General features: G+C 41.5%; 1 protein-coding gene and 1 long non-coding RNA gene across 2 annotated transcripts in view; one reads left to right on the top strand and one right to left on the bottom strand.

The window, feature by feature from the left end:
• The window catches only part of LOC26531212 (uncharacterized), a 252,619-nt gene extending 250,710 nt beyond the window's left edge, over nucleotides 1–1,909 (top strand). Inside the window, exons 5-7 of the long non-coding RNA XR_001450104.3 lie at nucleotides 393–585; nucleotides 657–987; nucleotides 1,724–1,909. This is a non-coding gene — a long non-coding RNA (uncharacterized lncRNA). The remainder of the gene's footprint in view (nucleotides 1–392; nucleotides 586–656; nucleotides 988–1,723) is intronic.
• Nucleotides 1,910–2,606: 697 nt separating this feature from the next.
• Nucleotides 2,607–16,862, bottom strand: LOC6631154 (protein transport protein SEC31). Its single transcript, XM_032439095.2, has 2 exons — nucleotides 15,779–16,862; nucleotides 2,607–2,765 (listed from the first exon to the last, which is right to left on the bottom strand). The coding sequence occupies exons 1-2, from the start codon at nucleotides 16,784–16,786 to the stop codon at nucleotides 2,607–2,609; spliced, it is 1,167 nt and encodes a 388-aa protein (XP_032294986.2). The 5' UTR covers nucleotides 16,787–16,862.
• Between the last annotated feature and the right edge of the window lie 1,458 nt (nucleotides 16,863–18,320).

Raw genomic sequence — 18,320 nt, 5'->3', positions numbered from 1 at the left:
ATTAGAGCACTCTTACCGGTTGCCTGTTCGCCTTTAATTACCCAGTTAACCGCCCAGATAAGATTGTTATGAAGTTGCATTAGCAATTGATATGCACGGGGGCTTATGCTCTTTTATCCGCGCAATGCCGGACCCTGTGCACTTTTGCATTTAAATGCAAATGTCCTCGAAGTTGTGCTGCAGCGTTGACGGCCACAACAATAACGATAGCAACATGGCGACATACATATTAACTGCATTGTGACTTAATACACGTGTGTGTACATATATATATATGTACATGACGCACACACACAAGCACACACATATAGTTAGTGGCAAATACGCACACACACCAGCACACCCATGCAGAGGCAAAGGACTCACGTGAGCGATTAAAATCTGAAGGAAAGTATTTCTGTTTTTTCTTTTTTTCACTGCTGCTGCTGCAACATTGAGGGTTGTTGCCTCTGCCAAGCGAGGCAAGCGCCGCCAGCTGATGTGTAAATGAGCAGAGCTGAGCGACACGACGACGCGCGGCGCGGCGCTGCCCTGAAAGGGTTGTTCAGCTGCGACACGGGCAGCGACAGCGGCGTGTAATTGGAGGCGAGTGTCGTGTAAAATGTAAAACTTGCACCGTAAATAAATCAAAACTTTCTGACTGAACAAACATTCAGGTGAGCGAAAAAATGCAGCGTGCGACGGCAACAGCCGCCAGCTCCAGATGGAAGTGTAGCAAGTGTAGCAGCAACCTAAATGCGGGCCTGCGGGGTGGGCTGGCAGCTCACAGTTTCGTATTGACAAGTGCGCCCGGAGGGAGCCAGAGGTGTGCAGCTAAAAGCGGGCACAAAAACGAGGCCGGTGGATTATTTATGCTAGAAATTGGAACAGCTGCTGCCGTTGGGCTTGAGAGGGCAGCCTCTTCATCTGCAGCTGGCTGAGCTGTTGACAGCACTGAATTTTTTTTTTATGTTTGTTTTTTTGGGAATCTGCAAGCTGAAATGTTGGGTAAGTTCATGATACACACAGCAACACAGTTCGTCAATAAAGTTTTACTGTAGGCACATTCCTATATTCATAGCATAATTAAGAGATTTTCCTTTCCGGAATTTAAAGCAGCTCCAAGAGACCTTCATCTTATGTCGCGCATTTTATTGATTTATTGCATAATATGCTAAACAGCTTGACCCTCACTTGGGGGCTCGCCACAAACTTTTTTGATTTATATATTCATTACTTGTACGCTGTATTTTTGCCGAGCACAGAATGAAATGTAAATGGAGCATTAATACGGCTGCAGAACTACTTTACTATACATATCCATATATATATATGTATATATATGTATATATATATATATATATATATATGTAGAAAGGGAATTGAAGTTGTTGGAAAAACTTTTGCGGAAATCTTTGCAAAATGCGGCCAGGACACAGCCACATTTGCGGTGGTCGCAATAATAGAATCATAAAATTATTATTATAAATAAACAGTTTCATGAAAGAGATCTTAAAGTCATTTGCAAGCTTTCTCTGCATCTGTTTCGCACTAAAGTTTCTGATATCTTCAACAAAAACAACAACATCACAAAACTGTTGAATAAGTTGACAGGTTTTTCTATACCCAGTGCGCGAATAGCAAATGTACAGACTACGCACACACTGTTAAACATCATTCTCGGAAAATGCCCTAAATATTCTTGAATAAATATGATTTTCGAATTATTGTTATACTTTCACAGGAAAACAGAAATCAAATCATATTGCATGGAAAATCTGAATCATTAATGGGACGTGTTCTGCTGTACATAAACCAAGAAAGGACATTGAATATTGTTCTACGAATTGTTAATGTGTATTTCTACAATCGCAAATATTTTTGTTAATTATGGTATCAATTTTTTCATTTCGAGAATATATTTACGATTGAACGATTGTTTATTTTTTATCTCTTTATTATTTATTTATTTATTATGTTTGTGGAAGTGAAAGACAATATAAATACTGCGTCTTTATACAACCCACAAATTTAAAATATTAAATATTTCCATATGCGCTGTGCGCACATAGATTATATATGAAGCGCTCATAAGAGAGTATTTCAGGTCGAGCATATGCAGTAAAGGAAACTTTGTCTTTTTTTGCGCTGTGGTTTCTGCCATAAATATATTAAGCCGACAAACTTTTCCCATTGCTAGTAGGTGCTCAGCTGGCTAAGCTGAGTATGCATTGCTGGCAGGCCGCTTAGAGACGCAGCTAGTCACGAAAATTGATGACCGGAGTTTAACTTAATTGTATGTGGGAATCTGAATGGAATCTGTGGCATGCTGATTGTGTCAAGATTTCGTTTCAATTTGCGCCGCGATAAGGCAACGAGACATAAAAGTAAATTGAAATGCCTGTCGCTCGACACAGCATCAACTGGCCAGCTGACTATCACGGGTCGAGCACCTGAAACTGAACCTGAAGCTGGAAAGATGCTGTACAGGGGCGGCCGCGTGGACCTTGTCACGCACGTGCAGATGGCAGAGTTTCAAAAATTTTTAATTGAATTTGCCACTGGGCAACGGCTATTGTCTGAGCAATGGTTGGGGTTTGGCGTCTGGGCTAGGGCTTATACTGTTGCTACTCACTGTGTAACGGTATCATGTACTCCATTTCCGAGTCGCTATTGTCGGCCTCCTCCATGGGCTGTATGCCGCCTCCAGTTGCGGCAAACGAGTTGGTGCGCAGGGCCATTTCCATGGCACGCAATGCGGGCAGATTGCGGGGCAATTTGCCGTTCTGCAATGGAGACAAGCGTTGGCATATTAAAATTAGACATGGATAAAACACGTCCAAGGCACTTTAATTTGCAGACGGCAATTATTAATTGAGGACTGAAAACTGGTAAAAAAAAAAAAATAAATAAACGAAACGAACGACAAATTCGAGGCCACAAAAGGGAGACGAATGTCCTGAGCAGTGCTACAGAAATCATGAAAAAGGATAACACGTAGTAATCTGAGCAATGGATATAAATGCGTTTGCCTGCTCACCTTTGTCGAGCTCTGTTCTCTCTTTTTTTCCCCCGCTCACACGAAACTAAACTAAAAAGCAACAACGTGACAACTACTACAAAAACAACAACAGCAGCAGCAGAAGGAGCAGCAGATGTAACTAGATGCTGCCAGAAATCCAATTTCAGCAAGTAGCAAGACATAAATTTGTTTGTGCCACACAGAGACACGCATTAAAGCCTCGCACCGTTTGCCTTTCCAGGGAATTGGGTAACCGGACCGGGAAGGAAGGGATCATCCGCCCTGGCCATGTCCAGCAAATGAATTCTGTTAATGCAGACATTACTCGAGCATATTAAAAGTCCAAATGGTCATTTCGTACAGAATTTTATAGCAACTAGCCACACTCACACCACTAACACACACACACACACACACACATACACAAACACACACACACATACACACACACACAGACAGACAATGGCACTGGGGCAACAAATAGGCACATTTGTTCCGCCTCCCGCTGGCAAACCCCTTAGACGAGCCTCAGGACTGCAGCCAATGGCCAATGTAGTTAGCAGCCCAAACCTATGCGCAGTTTTGTTTACCTTGCCACGACAATTGCGGTTGATAACAACAAAAACAAAAACTGTTCTATTTGTAGTTGATTATACCTACATGCATACATACATTCTGACACATATATATTTTTTTGCACACCCCAACTGATCAACCAAGCGAAAGTGGTGCCCCGCCCCTTAGGACATTTAGTTTATTTGATGTTGCGAAATGAAAATTGTGACATAAAAGGGACTAACAACATAATTAAGTAGTGTCCGAATGTGAAAATCCAATGGCATAAAAAGCATTAAAAAAAAAACAGCAAAAGGAGCAAAATAATATCAACAACAAATGGAAGAGCAAACGAGCGAATGCGTTTATGTTCGGCTGCTGTTCGCCAAATGGCACTTAAAGGATTTCAGTCCAGAGCCCGGCCTCAAGTAGGCTCCGAGCATTATGGGGTAGCATGCATATTAACTGAATGGTTAAAGCACTAAGAAGGGGGCAACCTGATCACCAAGCGCACATAAGAGGCCATCTCCCCGTTTGTGGTCATAATTTTTAGTTTTTGCTGGCCACGTGTCGGCCACAAAAGGGTCATGATTAGTTCGCCCAATAAGGGACATGCCGAGGGACAGCACAAAAAAATAAATACAGTGCATAAGCCAGAAACAAATAAACAAAGCTAAAACAGAATCGAATGTGGGCTAACACATGCCCATAACTATTTTCAGGTCTTAATCATAGCTGGGCCTGTCTGTTGACACATTCCGGATTATACGACGCCTAACGGCGCAGAATATATTTTATTATTTATGAATCAAATAACAGTTTGCTAAGATTATTTTAAGTAAATCCTTCATATAGCATCATGAAAGCTACAAGAGCGCATTTAATAGATGCTCAAGCTAGAAATTGTAAACATTGCTTTAAAAAAAATAAAGGAATTGAATTTTTAAGTAGGGTATTTGCTGGCACACTCGAGAATTGTGGAAATATTTGATTTACTTTATTCGAAGCCGCCAACAAAATTACCAAATTGGCTTACTATGACTTTGAAAATTTGTTGGCCTTATACTTAGTGTAAATATTAATGTACGTAAACATATATATACTAACTTCACACAGCCGTTGGCATATCGTGCCGCGGCTTAGTTAGGCTCAAAATACCCTATAATGCTAAAATATTCTAAAGCAGGTTAACCTAAGGTGCAGCAGGAACATGTCACTAGCCTTTGAATATCTCTGTCTATGATATCTTTATAAATGCATTTACGTTCAAGATGAACATAAGCAAGAGATACCATATCCTGCCTACTATCGCATATATATGACTAAATCTTGAGGTACTTCTCGATATAGAAAAACAATTTTCGTAAAGACAAAAAGAATGCAAACATGTTTTATGTACATATATATTTAAAACAGCATACATTAACAACTGAATTCAAATACCTTTACGAAATCATATATGTTTTTTTATAAATATAGATGACTTCGCATTAGAATTTAAGCACCAATTGCTGGGTATCATGCAGTCGAGCTTTATTGCCAAACGCATTGCTTTTTGTTTTATTTGCTCATTTTTTGAGTATTTGACTTTATTTTCTTCGCCCGCAACCGTTTGCATGCACTGTTTGAATGTATATGTGAGTGTGTAAGTGTGTGTGAATGTGTATGTGTGTGTGTGCGCGTGTGTTGTGTGCCTGAGCTTTGTACAATTTTTTATTTAATAAAACAAATTCAGCGGACAGCCTGCGGCGAACATGGCAAGCAAAATTAAATTGTTTCGTTGTTTTGCGGCAGACTTCTTACAGCGAGATCTGGACGCGAACGCTTTATCATTTCTTGTTGCCGTTGACAGGAGAACGTGGCACGGCGGGAATGAAGCGGGCATGCGGGCACAGGGTACTGGCATTTGACAGGCCTGTCAGACAACTGGGGCGGTGACTGAGTGGCACACGCGGTCCCCATACCCCGGCGACTTGTTTGTAATTTCGTATTTTAATGACCAACAGACATATCAAATATGCATGTCGGAGCGGGCCAGGATTTATCTTTCTGCTGCTCGCTAACTCGCTGTGCAATTTCTGGATGGCGTTTCCGGAGTTTCAACTTGAAAAACAATTCAATTTCAACGCACAGTTTTCGTTAAACACATAAAGCAAATGCATTTGTGGCCACTCTTTGCATACATTTCGGCGCCGTTTTTCAGCTCGTTACATGCAAATGGCTGATTACAATGTCGAGCTTTAATGACGCAGCTGCGTGCTGGCCTTCACGCAAATATTGCAAATTACCTGTCAATAATATGGAAATCGCAGAAATTGCAGTCATCAAAGGCTTAACATTTTTTCTTTTAATAAAAAATGCGTGCACAGCAGGTTTCAGCGGGCACACACACGCACGATCTCTCAAAAATGTGGCCATATTTATTTATATATGTATGTGTGTGTACATGCAAGTTTGTCCAACTGTCAAGGCGTGCCGCCGCCCCCTCCCCCCTCCTCTTTAGGGCGTGACATGTGACGTGATTTCCACGCTGCGTGTTGTTGTTATTGCATATTGCGCCGCACTTCCGTTTCCTGGCGGCGCGCCGCTACGTTTCTTTTGCATAATAGACGTTGATTAATGACGCGCCAAAGCATAGGTAAAGGTGTATGCAATACATTATTTATGAGCGGAGTTGCATAATTAGCATCGCGCTAAATAGCCAGCAAAATTATTAGCGGCCACAACGGCCCAGGCCCAACGGTGCAATCGAGACTGCAATGCCATGGAATTTGTTGTTCCTGTCCTCCAATCGACCTGCTTTGACAGTTGCCATTTGCCAATTGGTATGCACAACGAACTGGCAGCGGCCTCAGTCCCATAAATTAGGCCCCTTCTCACATCACATCACTCAGAGCGAAGCGGTGCCAAAACAGAAAGACACGCTAGTGGCATCAATCGACAAAAGTGCAGAGCACTAAAGGACGCAGCACGAAGTATGGAGTACGGAAGTGACATAGTAGTCGGGGCCGGAAAGACACGCAACATTGCATATTGGGAGCACAGAGCGTATGAAGAATGCCAAATGCTGCCAACATGCATGGACTCAGCTCGAACCTCACACTGCCAACTGGCAATGATATAGCTCATAATTTCCAATTCGCATATTGCGGCTTGCAAGCGGCCGAGCAAACAAACGCAATCAGAAGCACTAACGCAAACCCAACTGCATTGTCTCTGCTAAATTCTGCATATCCTGTCATTGCATGCCACACAATGTCCTGGCCTGTTTGTTCAGTTGTAGTTAAGTGTGCTTTGCATGCCAACATAAACGCTCCTGTGTCTGCGTATAGGCTCCTCTACTGGAGTCTGTTCTATAGGCACATAAAAACTTCACATACAATTTTCGCATATCAATTTTAAGGAACAAAGTAGTTTGCAGGTATGCTGCATATTTCAAGTCTCTTGGCTCGATATAATTGTACTCGTACTTAATTCTCTTATTTGAATGTTATTAATATGTATGCATTTCCCCCTCTGCGTAAGAAGTTTTATCGAAATATCTACAAATGTGAACGATTTCTGTTTAATTACTGTCAAGCTAACTCGCATGACATGACTGAAGAGGGATATTATAAAAAAAAAAAAGAACCAATTTGAAAACCTGAGAAGAGAAGAATTATTGAAGCGAAGCTCATCAAAAGACTCAGCTTGGGAGCGAGACAATCTAGGTAAGTCCTTTATTATTATCTTAAGCTCTTTCATTTTTTATAAACAATTAATTTTTAAGTTTCCTTGCTTTGCCTTCTTTGTGTTGCTTGACATTTGCAATTCTTAACAAGTAAGGACTTCGAAATAGGGAGACGATAGTCAAGTATGCTGAGATTGAAGCCGTGTGGCACTTCAGCTATACAGACAGTATAAAAAGACAGTTCATTCATCAAAATTCAACCAGCCTCGAGCTAGCTTAATAATAGTATAAAATAGTAAAAGCTATTTTTAAGCAAGATTTGAAATCAAGATAGTTGGTAAATAATAAAGAATATTAATTGCCGCAAGCCGCAATTCTTTAATAATTAAAATATATCGAATTGCTTAATGGCCAGAGCCAATGTAAAGCTTTTGAAACTATGTACTTAATCGCGTCCAACTAATTGCCCGATAATTGACAGTTTGACGGCTTCGCTAATTTGTTTTTGCATATTGCGCTGTCAAAAACTTTTGTTACCCGTTTTTTTCCCCTACTTAGCTAAGCGAGTGCTGCCAGTAAATGTGCAAAGTGGCTGTGGATGCGCGATGGCCACTCGGAAACAGCAGGCAAACAGCCAAACAACTAACCATCTACAAAACTAGTCATAATAGTGACAGTAACAAAAACAACAACAAAAACAAAAGTTGCTCTGCAAATTGCATGATACTTTTTAGTCATTTTGTACTTGATCAACGCGAGTGAGTTGATGTTTTTATGTTATTTTTAAAAAATTTAAATTTTTTAAAACTAATTGTTAGTTTAATCCTCTTACTGGCTCTTTGTAGCCATATGAAATTTGAGTGAGGTGGATGACTTATATCATAGATTTTACCAGGAGCGTAGCTTGATTGTTTGTGTTTTTGCAAGAATTTTGGTTGAGTCGAGACTTGGCTTTGTCTTTAACGCTCAAAATTGTGCTCGAGACTAATGAACCGGAAGTGCCATTGTGCCCAATATTTTGTATTTTAAGGTTAAGGTTTCTCTTCTATTTAATGAACTTCCATTATATTAATTAAATTAAATTTCCAATAACTGGCTAAGATTTGCGAAAAAAGAGGTTTCTTTTTGTTTCTAATCAGAACTCTGATTTTGTTGTCCATAAACTTGTTAAGCTGTATTATGTTTAACTTTTATATTTTGTTGTATTAATTAGTGTATGCGTGTTACTTTTTTTTTGGCTGAAATCACTTTATGTAACCGAATATCTAAAGGCAGCGCCCAATTTATGTAAAAGGCAAGTAAATCAATTAATGTCAAACAACCTGTAGACAAGACAGCGCGCAACAACTGAGGGTGCTGCCGGTGGGCCTGGCAGGCGATTCTGCTTCGTTAGACTTATAATAATTAGGAGCCCACTGACATTTTGAGTCGAAGGCAAATACAATTAATTACCACAAAATACAAGTAAACACAATACAAATTTATAAAGACACACACACTGAACGTGAGCGAGAGTGTACGGCAAAGTTATATGGGAGGGGGAGTCTGGGAAGGACCTGAAATATCAAAAGCAAGCGGCAGGCGCTAAATCAATAGACGGACACAGAAAACTTGGCCATTTCTGTGAACATTTTGCAATGTTCTTACGAACTCATACAAAATAATGAGTTAGTGGCCGAGGCGAAAGAGGCAAACGAAACGTCCAGCCAATGTTACACAAGAACCAACAATAACAACACCCATAGCAACAACAACAGCAACAACAAATATGCCAATCAATTATACGCCCAATTAAATGCTGTAGAAGCAGCGAAAAATACCGACAAATATAATAGAGTCGAATCAACTCGAGTCGATTGGAGGCGACTCGGGTCGACAACAACAATAGGCTGGCTCTTGCATTCAATTTAATTGACTTGGCAGTTAAAACATTTTTATTTGTTATTGAAAATAAAGACATGCACGTGGCCAAAAGACAAACAAAGCTGTTTCAGACATAACAAACACTCCAAATTCGTGCCATACGTACAACACTCTCTTTTGCGAGAAGACGAAATGTCATTGAAGTACTTGAATGTGGAATTGTTTTTAGAAAGGCCTAATTGTTTTTATAAAATGATCTCGGAGAAGGCAAACAGAAGGCAACCACTTTAAAAGGGTGCAGCTAAAATAGGTCCACTCTCCTTTTATCTCTCCCCATGACTGTCGTTCCCAGTTTCCTTCTCTCTGAGCTTACCTTCTAATCATACCGTCTGAAATTTTCTCAATAATTTTATTTCAGCATTTTAGGCATCATTCACCTTTATTTATGTGCGCTTTGCAGTGACAGCGAGCCAATCAGCTGTCTGGGCGTGGCTAAGGATCTGCTGGACTCAATTTAGGGAAGCTATGTAAGTTATTTCACGTTGTATAAATTTTCAAATAAGCCTTGAAGCAATTTACACAAATATTTTCGAAGCAGGCAGCAACGGCAGAAGTAGCAAAAATGGGAAAAGTTATTTCATGTATCTATTGGCATTTGATATTGCTCAACTGTACTCTGAATGAATGTTTGAATAACTCACTGTACGGTGGAGCTCACTTATGGCGTCTAAGAATTCGACCTGCTCAAGCAATAACAGTTGCAACAGTAACAACAACAACCGACTGGCAGATAGTTTCACATTAGTTGCAAATTTCCACTTCAAATTGTTTTTTGAACAAGTAAATTGCAAATTCTCAATAGGCAATGGCCAACGGTTAAGTTTGTGGCTTAAGCTGTTTAAGTTTAATTTGCGAAATGCAAAGGAATTTTAACTACAAACACACACGCTAACACCTGGAAACATTAGAGCTGACACATGCATTAATCACAGCCAGTTTGTAAATTATTTGGAAATACCTTTTGCGAATATATGCATACTTATATGTACATATATATATATATATTGCTTATGGCTTATTTAATTAGCTTCGTATTAAAGGCAGTAATCATTAAACAATTAAATCAGCTATGGCACTAGGAATTTGCTTTGCTATATGTATATTGATTGTGTTGTCTAATTTGCCAGCAATCAACTAAAGGCAATTAAATAAAGACTTAATAATTTTGGATAAATAGCAATAAACACAGAAAATAAAGTATTTTCTATTTAAAATGTAGTTAGATTTGACTTTTTATGAAGTTTTTATAGATTAATGTGAAGGGGTTGGCATAGTTATTTAAACTATTATCAAGCCGAATAGCAATTGATCAGCTTCGATATCAATAAGAGCTTTTAGATTTTAGCTATCTTATGGACACCTGGGCTCTCTTGGCTAGTGGCGGGCAGGATTTTTTGTGCATTTAAAATGGCAAGAATGTTGCACGCGCTTCGTTGGCGCTGTTAGTTGCCTGCTTGACTGCCTGCCTCTAATTTGACAGCCGTGGCTTGGCATTGTCGTTTCGCTTACGTGTTGTCTATCTTTGCCAGCGACACGCCCCGTGGCTGCAACGCCCCTCCCCGCACGAGCGATTCCTTGTTCTACATTGGGAAACATTTTCTTTGTCAGTTGAGGTTGCATTTTATTGTGTTACAACAGAGTTTGGCTAAGCTGCCGCTGCCTCTGTCGCTGTTTCTGTTTCTGTTTTGTGTGTATGTTTTTTTTTTCTTCTAGTTTTTGCCCTTCAACCGTTTCCCTTGTCCCGCTGCTCCGCACTGAGCGGCAGTTTGGGATTTGGCCTGACAGCTCGCTCGAAATTGCGACTGTCAATTGCATTTAATTCGAGTTGTTGCTGGCGGTTTGACCTTAGCCACAGAGAACACAACAACTACAAAAAAAGATCAGAAAACAAAAATACATGGGAAAAACTTAAAATCGACAGCTGAACAAAAGTTAGCTGCAAATTTTAAAAAGCAATGGAATACACAGATGTTTCTTAAACAGCTTGCGTATACTTAATATGTCGGCGACGTATGCATTGTAAAGCATACGCCCCGTGTGCTGTGCTTAAGGCGAAGCCGCTGCCAACGTTTACAGTTTCAAAGGCAACCGGCTTACAGCTAGACGAGTGTCGAGTGGCTTAATAAACCGTTAAAAACAAAGAGCTTTTTCGCGACTGCTTTTGAAATTTGGCGCCAGCTTGCACAGTCACACACATACACAGAAGCACACAGACACATCATCCGTGAGCGCAGTGAAGGCAAACGAACAACTTGAACAAAGAAGCACTTGGCTGGCTCACACGCAGGCACACACTCTCACATACACACAAGCATTGTGGTAAAAGCTTTCAAGTACCAGCAACAAAAATAAGGAAAGCGAAGCTGCCTCGGCTGCTGCGTCGACGTTCGCGTCGTCCTTTTCATCTGGGCAGCGGCATTTAAGAGACTTTCGGCAACCCAATGCGTGCCCCACACACACACACACACACATACACACACACACACACACACACACACGCTCACACTCACACACACACACACTTGCACAGGCATTCATGCTCGTCTGTATTTGTGAATGCGGTGAAATAAACGGTATTCAACACCATCGACTTTCACTAACGCCACCTCGCGGCCGCTGCACAGATTAAATTAACAGCGCTCTGTGAACCAAAGATGCCCATGGTGGGATCAGGACGAAAAGGACATAAGAGCGAACTTCCAAGCCCTTGAGCGCAATGAAGCGTTCGCTGAGACTGATTCGCACTGCCAGCTCTGTGAAATGCGAGAAAGTCACCACAGCAGCAGCTGTTAATGTGGTCCTGACTGTCCCGACTATGCTACAGTTTTATTTGTAGCAATATTCGAGCTGTTTTTGCGGCTCAAAGCCAAATGCAAGGTTTTGATTGGCGCTGCTGGCATCGCTTTTCTCGTTTGGTCGTTTCGTCGTTTTTGCCAGGCACTTGTCCAATTTGCCATTTTAGCTGTCAACATTTCGCAGGGCTTTCAGTTGTTGTCGCTGCCCACAAAGCGCTCCTTTGATATTGCATCCCTTGGCATAAATATCGGATTTCTTTTGGCTAAAATATCAACAGCATTGCTTGCATTACTGTTGCCTGCCCGACTGCCTTCCCGCCTGCTCGCCTGCCTGCCTGAGCGCTCGACAAGGACATGCCTTTCGCCTCATTTTGTCTATGGTCTTTATTTCTGCACGCCAAAGTTATGACAACATCAGTTAACGATACGTTTGTTTTTGCCTAGCTGGTTGAATACGCATCATAAAGACAGACACACTCTACAAATTCAATGCTCTTTGCAGTCCTGCGCATATGTTTTTCGTTTGCTTTTTGCTGTGATGCTAACGGTTTATAAAATATGAATTCACTTACGAGTATACATCACACATCAGCCCGAGGCCATTAAGCCAACTCCACTCGCAGCCAAAGGATGCTCTCTGCCTCCTGCCGTTCAATGGCCACTGCATTTTGTTTGGTGCGACCTCAGCGCTTTTTATGTTCAGTTGGCCCCATCATTGTCTTCGCTTTTGGTCTCTGAGAGCCCCTGAATTGGTGTTGTTATTGTGACTCGTTATTTTTCGGCTTTTTGCTTGTTGCCTTTTGCCTTATGCCATATAGCGAACGATCGGCACAAGGAACGAAAATGGCAAGCAACTGAGTGTGAAGTGCTTGCTGCCCCTTTGGCCTCTGTGCGGGGTTAAATGGATTTCTGATTGCACACTGGCAAAAAGGCGACTATTTTAAATTTTCCTGAATTCGGACAAGTGTTTGAAGACCTCGTCAGAGTGTCAACGGGTGTAGGCTTTACAAAAAAATAATTATAAAAAAGCTAGCAACCTAACTATACTCCAGTATGTAAAGATATAACATTGTCTGAGGTCTTTCTGAACTGAACAGTTAAATTTAAGTAATTTTTATATGAATAACTGAACGTTTATAAAGAGGTTACGAATAAAGAGTGATAAAGTGATTCTCGTTTATTAAGGCTTGCTAACTGCAATATTGTTATTATAAATGATAGTATACAAAATATTATTTTTTGTATTATTATTTATACAAACGTGCAAGTGTTTTTTATATTAATAGAAGAAACAACATTGCAAATTTAATTGCTGCTCGCGTTGTGTGTAAAATCGACCCAATGGATAATGGTACAAAATAACATTATCAGGCGGCGGGATGTGTACTGTATACTTTTTTTTATACATTTTCATTTATAAACACAGTAGTTTGTTGTCAATTGGAAAGGCTTAGAAAAAATATATTCTGGTCGTGCTCTCGCCTGCAGCAATCTTACATGTAGCTAAAATGATTTGAAATCTCAATGTGGTAATGTGCAACATCTGGGCACCTGTATTATTGAATAAAACCCTATGCAGCACACATACAAGTTACTAAAATATGCAAATACAAAAACTAAAGGATGCTTCCCGCCCTCCGCACTCCTAACTGCACAAACACATTAAAACAAGCTCGCACCAGTTGCTCTAACACCAAAATCCGCTTTAAAAGGCTCTGTAATGGCACATGGAATATGAACAGAGCAATTATTATTTCCCGACCGAGTGTTATTTTAACATAATGCTGTGGGTGGGTCAATTGGGAGCGACTGCAGGATGAAAGTGATGGAACAACAGAAAAGCTTCATGTGATTTAAAATGCAGAGTTCAGAAACAACAACGAAATTTCTTAATGCAGTACCCTTGCACGGGAATATAACCAAATAGCATGCTTGGCATGGGCCAACTGCTGTCACGCCCACACACACACACACACACACACAATCACACATACAAACAAACACCTACACTCATATGCGGATGCAGTGAGAGTACATTATAACAATGACCAAGTGCAAGCATTAAAGCGAGTACATAAAATGCTTTCTTTGTGGATGATAGTCTGCTGGGTGTTGAATAAAACTATAAATGGAAAAACGTCGAGTAGGAAAAACAAACGAATTTCGGATAGAGCGCATGAAAGATGAAGGCAAGGCATTGTTAAGTTGTGGTTGAAGTCCAGACCACAAGCCACACACGGACACACACACCGAAACTCTCACATAAGCATGTCTTACACCGGACAGTTATGGATATGTTACAAAGGAACACACACACGCGCACTCACACTCTGGCAGTCAAAAAAGGGTATTTCATGAAAGATTTAGCATTCAAATGTGCAGGAAAAAAAGAGAGCAGCCTGCTGGAAACGCTTCTTAGGATCGTGTGCTTTGTAGCATACATTTTGAGGGCTAAATAAAACTACTTAAACGAGTGAATGAACACAAGTAAGAAACATGCTATGAAACGAGCCAGAGATGTTGTATTTTTTAATATGCATTTCACTTATGTTTATTTAAAATGTAAAAGATAATGTATCCAAAGGATACACGCACAACCAACTACGAGTTAGGGCAACATTTGACAAACTGTAAGTTGTCAACAAAAGAAAACTGAAAATTCAAATTGCTAGCTGAAAGCTTATGAATTTTTATACTTAAATAATATACATTTTGCTGGCACTCTAAACGTGGGTGACTGCTTGGCAACACTCAGCAATTTTTTACAGATATATATAAGTATATATATATATATATACGTGTGTGTGTGTGTGTGTGTGTGTGGAACTGTTGTTGCCGCTGATTCTTAATCAGAATCAACTGATCTGGTATGCACAAGCAGAACAAAACCAACGAAACTCTGGCAAAACAAAAAGAATACAGAATAGTAGACGCTATCTTTGCAGTCGTATCTGAGTTCTTGCCTTTAGCTAAAAACCTGACAAGCAACAACGTAATTTACAAGGCGCGTTTACATGTCGCTGGACAGGACGCAGAACTCAACCTGAGCTGAGCCAACCCCAAAAGCTGAGCACAAGTTTTAGTAGTTCGTTGTCGTTTTTTAGTTGTTTCTCTACTGTTTTTGTTGTTGTTGTTTCGCTACTTTCGCTCGTTGCTTTACTCATATTAAATGCAAAAGTCATTGAGCGCCGGACAGCAGCAGGATAAGAGGGCAGCTCGGTGAAGTCGGACCTGCTGCAAAACAACAAGTTTATTTCCACATCCTTGGACATGAGTTTGCTGTAAAATTTCGTGTTGATGATCTTACTAGGTTATGCATTAGTTTTTTGTGCACGCCCAGTTTCGGCCCCCTATCTCTCCTTATCCCTCTCTCTCCCTCTCTCTCACTTATCTCTCCCTCGCTCTCTCCCTCGCTCTCTTGCTTTCAATATCGCCGTTGTCTGTTCTTTCACTTCCGCTTGCAACGCTTGTATTTCCTGTCCATGTAACTTTGATTTTTTGTGTGCTGTCTCTGGGTTAAATCTCGCCAGCGACATGCACCCAAATTCTGTTGCAAGCTCTCGACTCTGCTGTAGTAACTGTTGTTCTTGTTGTTGCTGTTCGTTCGTCTTTTATGTTTATGCAAATTGAAGTTTTGTGCTGCTGCTGCTGCAGCTGCTGCTAACTAATAAATATTAAGTATACGCGCCCTGGACCTTGTTTCTTGTCTGTACACAAATTGAAACATTTTTATACCTTCCAGGATTTGTAGTGGATCGTTTAAAGCTGATGCTCAGATTTACCGATGCATAGAATATCTATAAGGAGTCGGGGGCTAATGGACGTGGCACTTACCTGCTGATGCGCTCTAATAGCTGCTGCAGCGACCGCTTTGAGCGGCAACACAATGCGGGGCGGCGGTGTTGGTGGTGCTCTTGGGGGCAGCGGTCCGGATATTGGCGGCTGTGGCAACGAAGGCAATGCCGGAACTGGAGGCGGATAGTGGCAATGAAATGCAAGCGGCAGCACCAGTGGCGGCGGCTGCGGTGGTGGTGGTGCTGGGGTCTGGCCCAATGGCGGCATCGAGTTTTTAACAGCTGGCAAGGAAGGTGTCTGCTGTGGTGTATATTGCAGCGACTGTTGTTGTTGCTGCTGTTGATGTGGCACGGGCACACTGAACGGCACAAAAATCATAGGTGCTGCATTATTGTAGCTGTTGTTGGTGAAGGCAGGCGCGGTCGAATTAATGTCCATGTTCTTGTCGTGGCAACGATTGGGTAGGCTTAAAGCATAGTTGTTGCTGTTGTGCCTGCTACAGCTGTTCTGACAATGTGGGCCTGCTGCTGGCGGCGGATTGTTTATATATGTCGTTGATGTGGTTGCCTGCCGCTGCGCAGGCGTAGCAGCTGCTTCCAGGCAAGGCAACGGCTGCATCTGCTGTGTGGTTCTTGTCTGTTGCAGCGTTGTGATGCAGCTGATCTGCTGTGGTGGCTGCTGTTGCGGATGAGGCTGTAGTTGATGTTGATGCTGCTGATGCTGCTGGTGCTGCAGTTGATGCTGGTGCTGATGCTGCTGTTGTGATGCCTGGTGCTGCTGCATGGCGGCGATCACCTGTGGCGGCTGCTGCATACGTGGCACGGGTAAATGCTCATAGCTTTGTCTACAACAGCGACAATCCTGACAGCAGGCAGTTGCTGAAGCTGGCGGATTCGCGCTGTTGTTGCAGCAATTGCTGCTGCTTGGCAGCACGTAGGGATTGCTACTGGATCGAACTGAGCCCAAGTAGTCCATCTTAGGCGCCTTGCCTGGTGCCGCTGCTGTCTGCGATGGCTGCCACTGCAGTGCGCACGGCAGGATGCCCATTAAGCGCAGTCCCACGGCGGGACTGGCAGGCTGTCCAGTTGCTAGGTTGTCTATTTTGGCGGCGTCTTCTCTGCTTGTTCAACTGCAAAATAAAGATTTAATAATTGGAGTGAGTGAGTTGTTTATACTATGAGTCTAATTGCGATAGATAGAACCCATTAAAAGTGCATGCGAAAATAACTACTATGTCGAAGAAATAGAAAGCAAAAGCATGGGTACGTGGGGCGGAGAGTGGGAAAAAAAGTAGGATTGCGAAAGAATGACACAAAAAGAAAGAAAGTCTATCAGAAAGAGGTATTGCAAGTTAAGTAGATAAGGTAAGAAATATAAAACGAGAGTAAAAGAGGGACAATTAAAAACAGATAATTGTTACGCAAGATAAAAGAGGGAAGAATTGAAAATGTGGGAGAAAGAGTTCAAATATAGTATTAACCATAAAATCATTATTTGATTCGATGAAAATCGCAAAGAAGGGCGCCAGAAATTGACGAAAGTAAAAATTTGCATGGTATACGTACTCTACCAAAAATGCAAAACCTAAGTCGGAAATATCTTATTTTGCAAGTGAACAACTTTATGATGTAAGATTTAATAAGCTACAGTTCCAATTTCAGCGTTATTAATTTTAAATAAGGCAGTGAACATTGCAAGCATTCGTCCTTCGTCATCTCTCCTTTTAACTTCCTGTAATTTATGAATTATTTTGTGTGCGCGGAAGCAAAACCTTCGGTACGCTTGATTACGATTTTGGCTTCTTAAAACAATTTTGCAAAAACAATGCGTTATTTTTTTTCCTCAATTCAGCTGCTCTAAAATTTGCTGGCATAACGAAAACATTCCTTGTTATTGTTCAGACCTCCTGTGCTGCCTACTTTTCGGCTGCTGGTTGTTGCTTACATTTTCAACATCCTTTGCACCCACGGCCCACTGCCTGCCCGCTGGGTTGGCACTCGTTAGAGACTTTCAGAAATCACTCAAAGTTTTTCAGAACGAGAAAACCAATTTTTCAGCTGAGTGCATTTTAATTTAGTACACACTCCGTTGCCTCCTGTTGGCCTCTTGGCCTGCCATGTTGCAGGAGTGTGAAAACCAAAAATACTATAGGTACGGACCGTATGCTCGTATTGCTGTTAAAAAGGTTTGCTTTTCATTGCAACACGCCTGAAATGGCAACTTTGACAAACAGCAATAACAGCATGGCTCTTTTGCGCCTGCACCTCTTGAAAATGCTGGCAAAATTGGCAGCACCTTTTTCACCATTCCCAACACCCGTTGGTACGTGCCACCCAGAGCTTTGGCTGCCACCGCTACTCCTGTTGTTGACTTCTCACTGCGTTCTACCTTCTTTGACGCACTTTGCCAAAACAAATCCCTGCAACAGCAGAAGCGGCAGCAGCTGCAGCAACAGTAGCAAAACAATGGAATTTTAAATGTGACAAACATGGTAAACACGTCCAACATGAGCAGTGCCAGTACCTCCTGTTGATGCTGCACCATCCCCTTTCTGCCACCTATTTTGAGCAGGATTCAAGCA

Source organism: Drosophila virilis, chromosome 2 (genome assembly GCF_030788295.1).
Source record: "Drosophila virilis strain 15010-1051.87 chromosome 2, Dvir_AGI_RSII-ME, whole genome shotgun sequence".
Lineage (NCBI taxonomy): Eukaryota > Metazoa > Arthropoda > Insecta > Diptera > Drosophilidae > Drosophila > Drosophila virilis.
The sequence above is the reverse complement of the archived record's forward strand: the minus strand, read 5'-3'. Positions and strand labels throughout refer to the sequence as shown.

What these genes read in the sequence shown, in the direction of transcription:
- LOC6631154 (XM_032439095.2), bottom strand. Translation starts at nt 16,786, where the DNA reads ATGGGCATCCTGCCGTGCGCACTGCAGTGGCAGCCATCGCAGACAGCA. An exon ending in CTATTAGAGCGCATCAGCAG is followed by an intron (nt 2,766 to 15,778) that starts GTAAGTGCCACG and finishes TCTCCATTGCAG; the next exon opens with AACGGCAAATTGCCCCGCAA.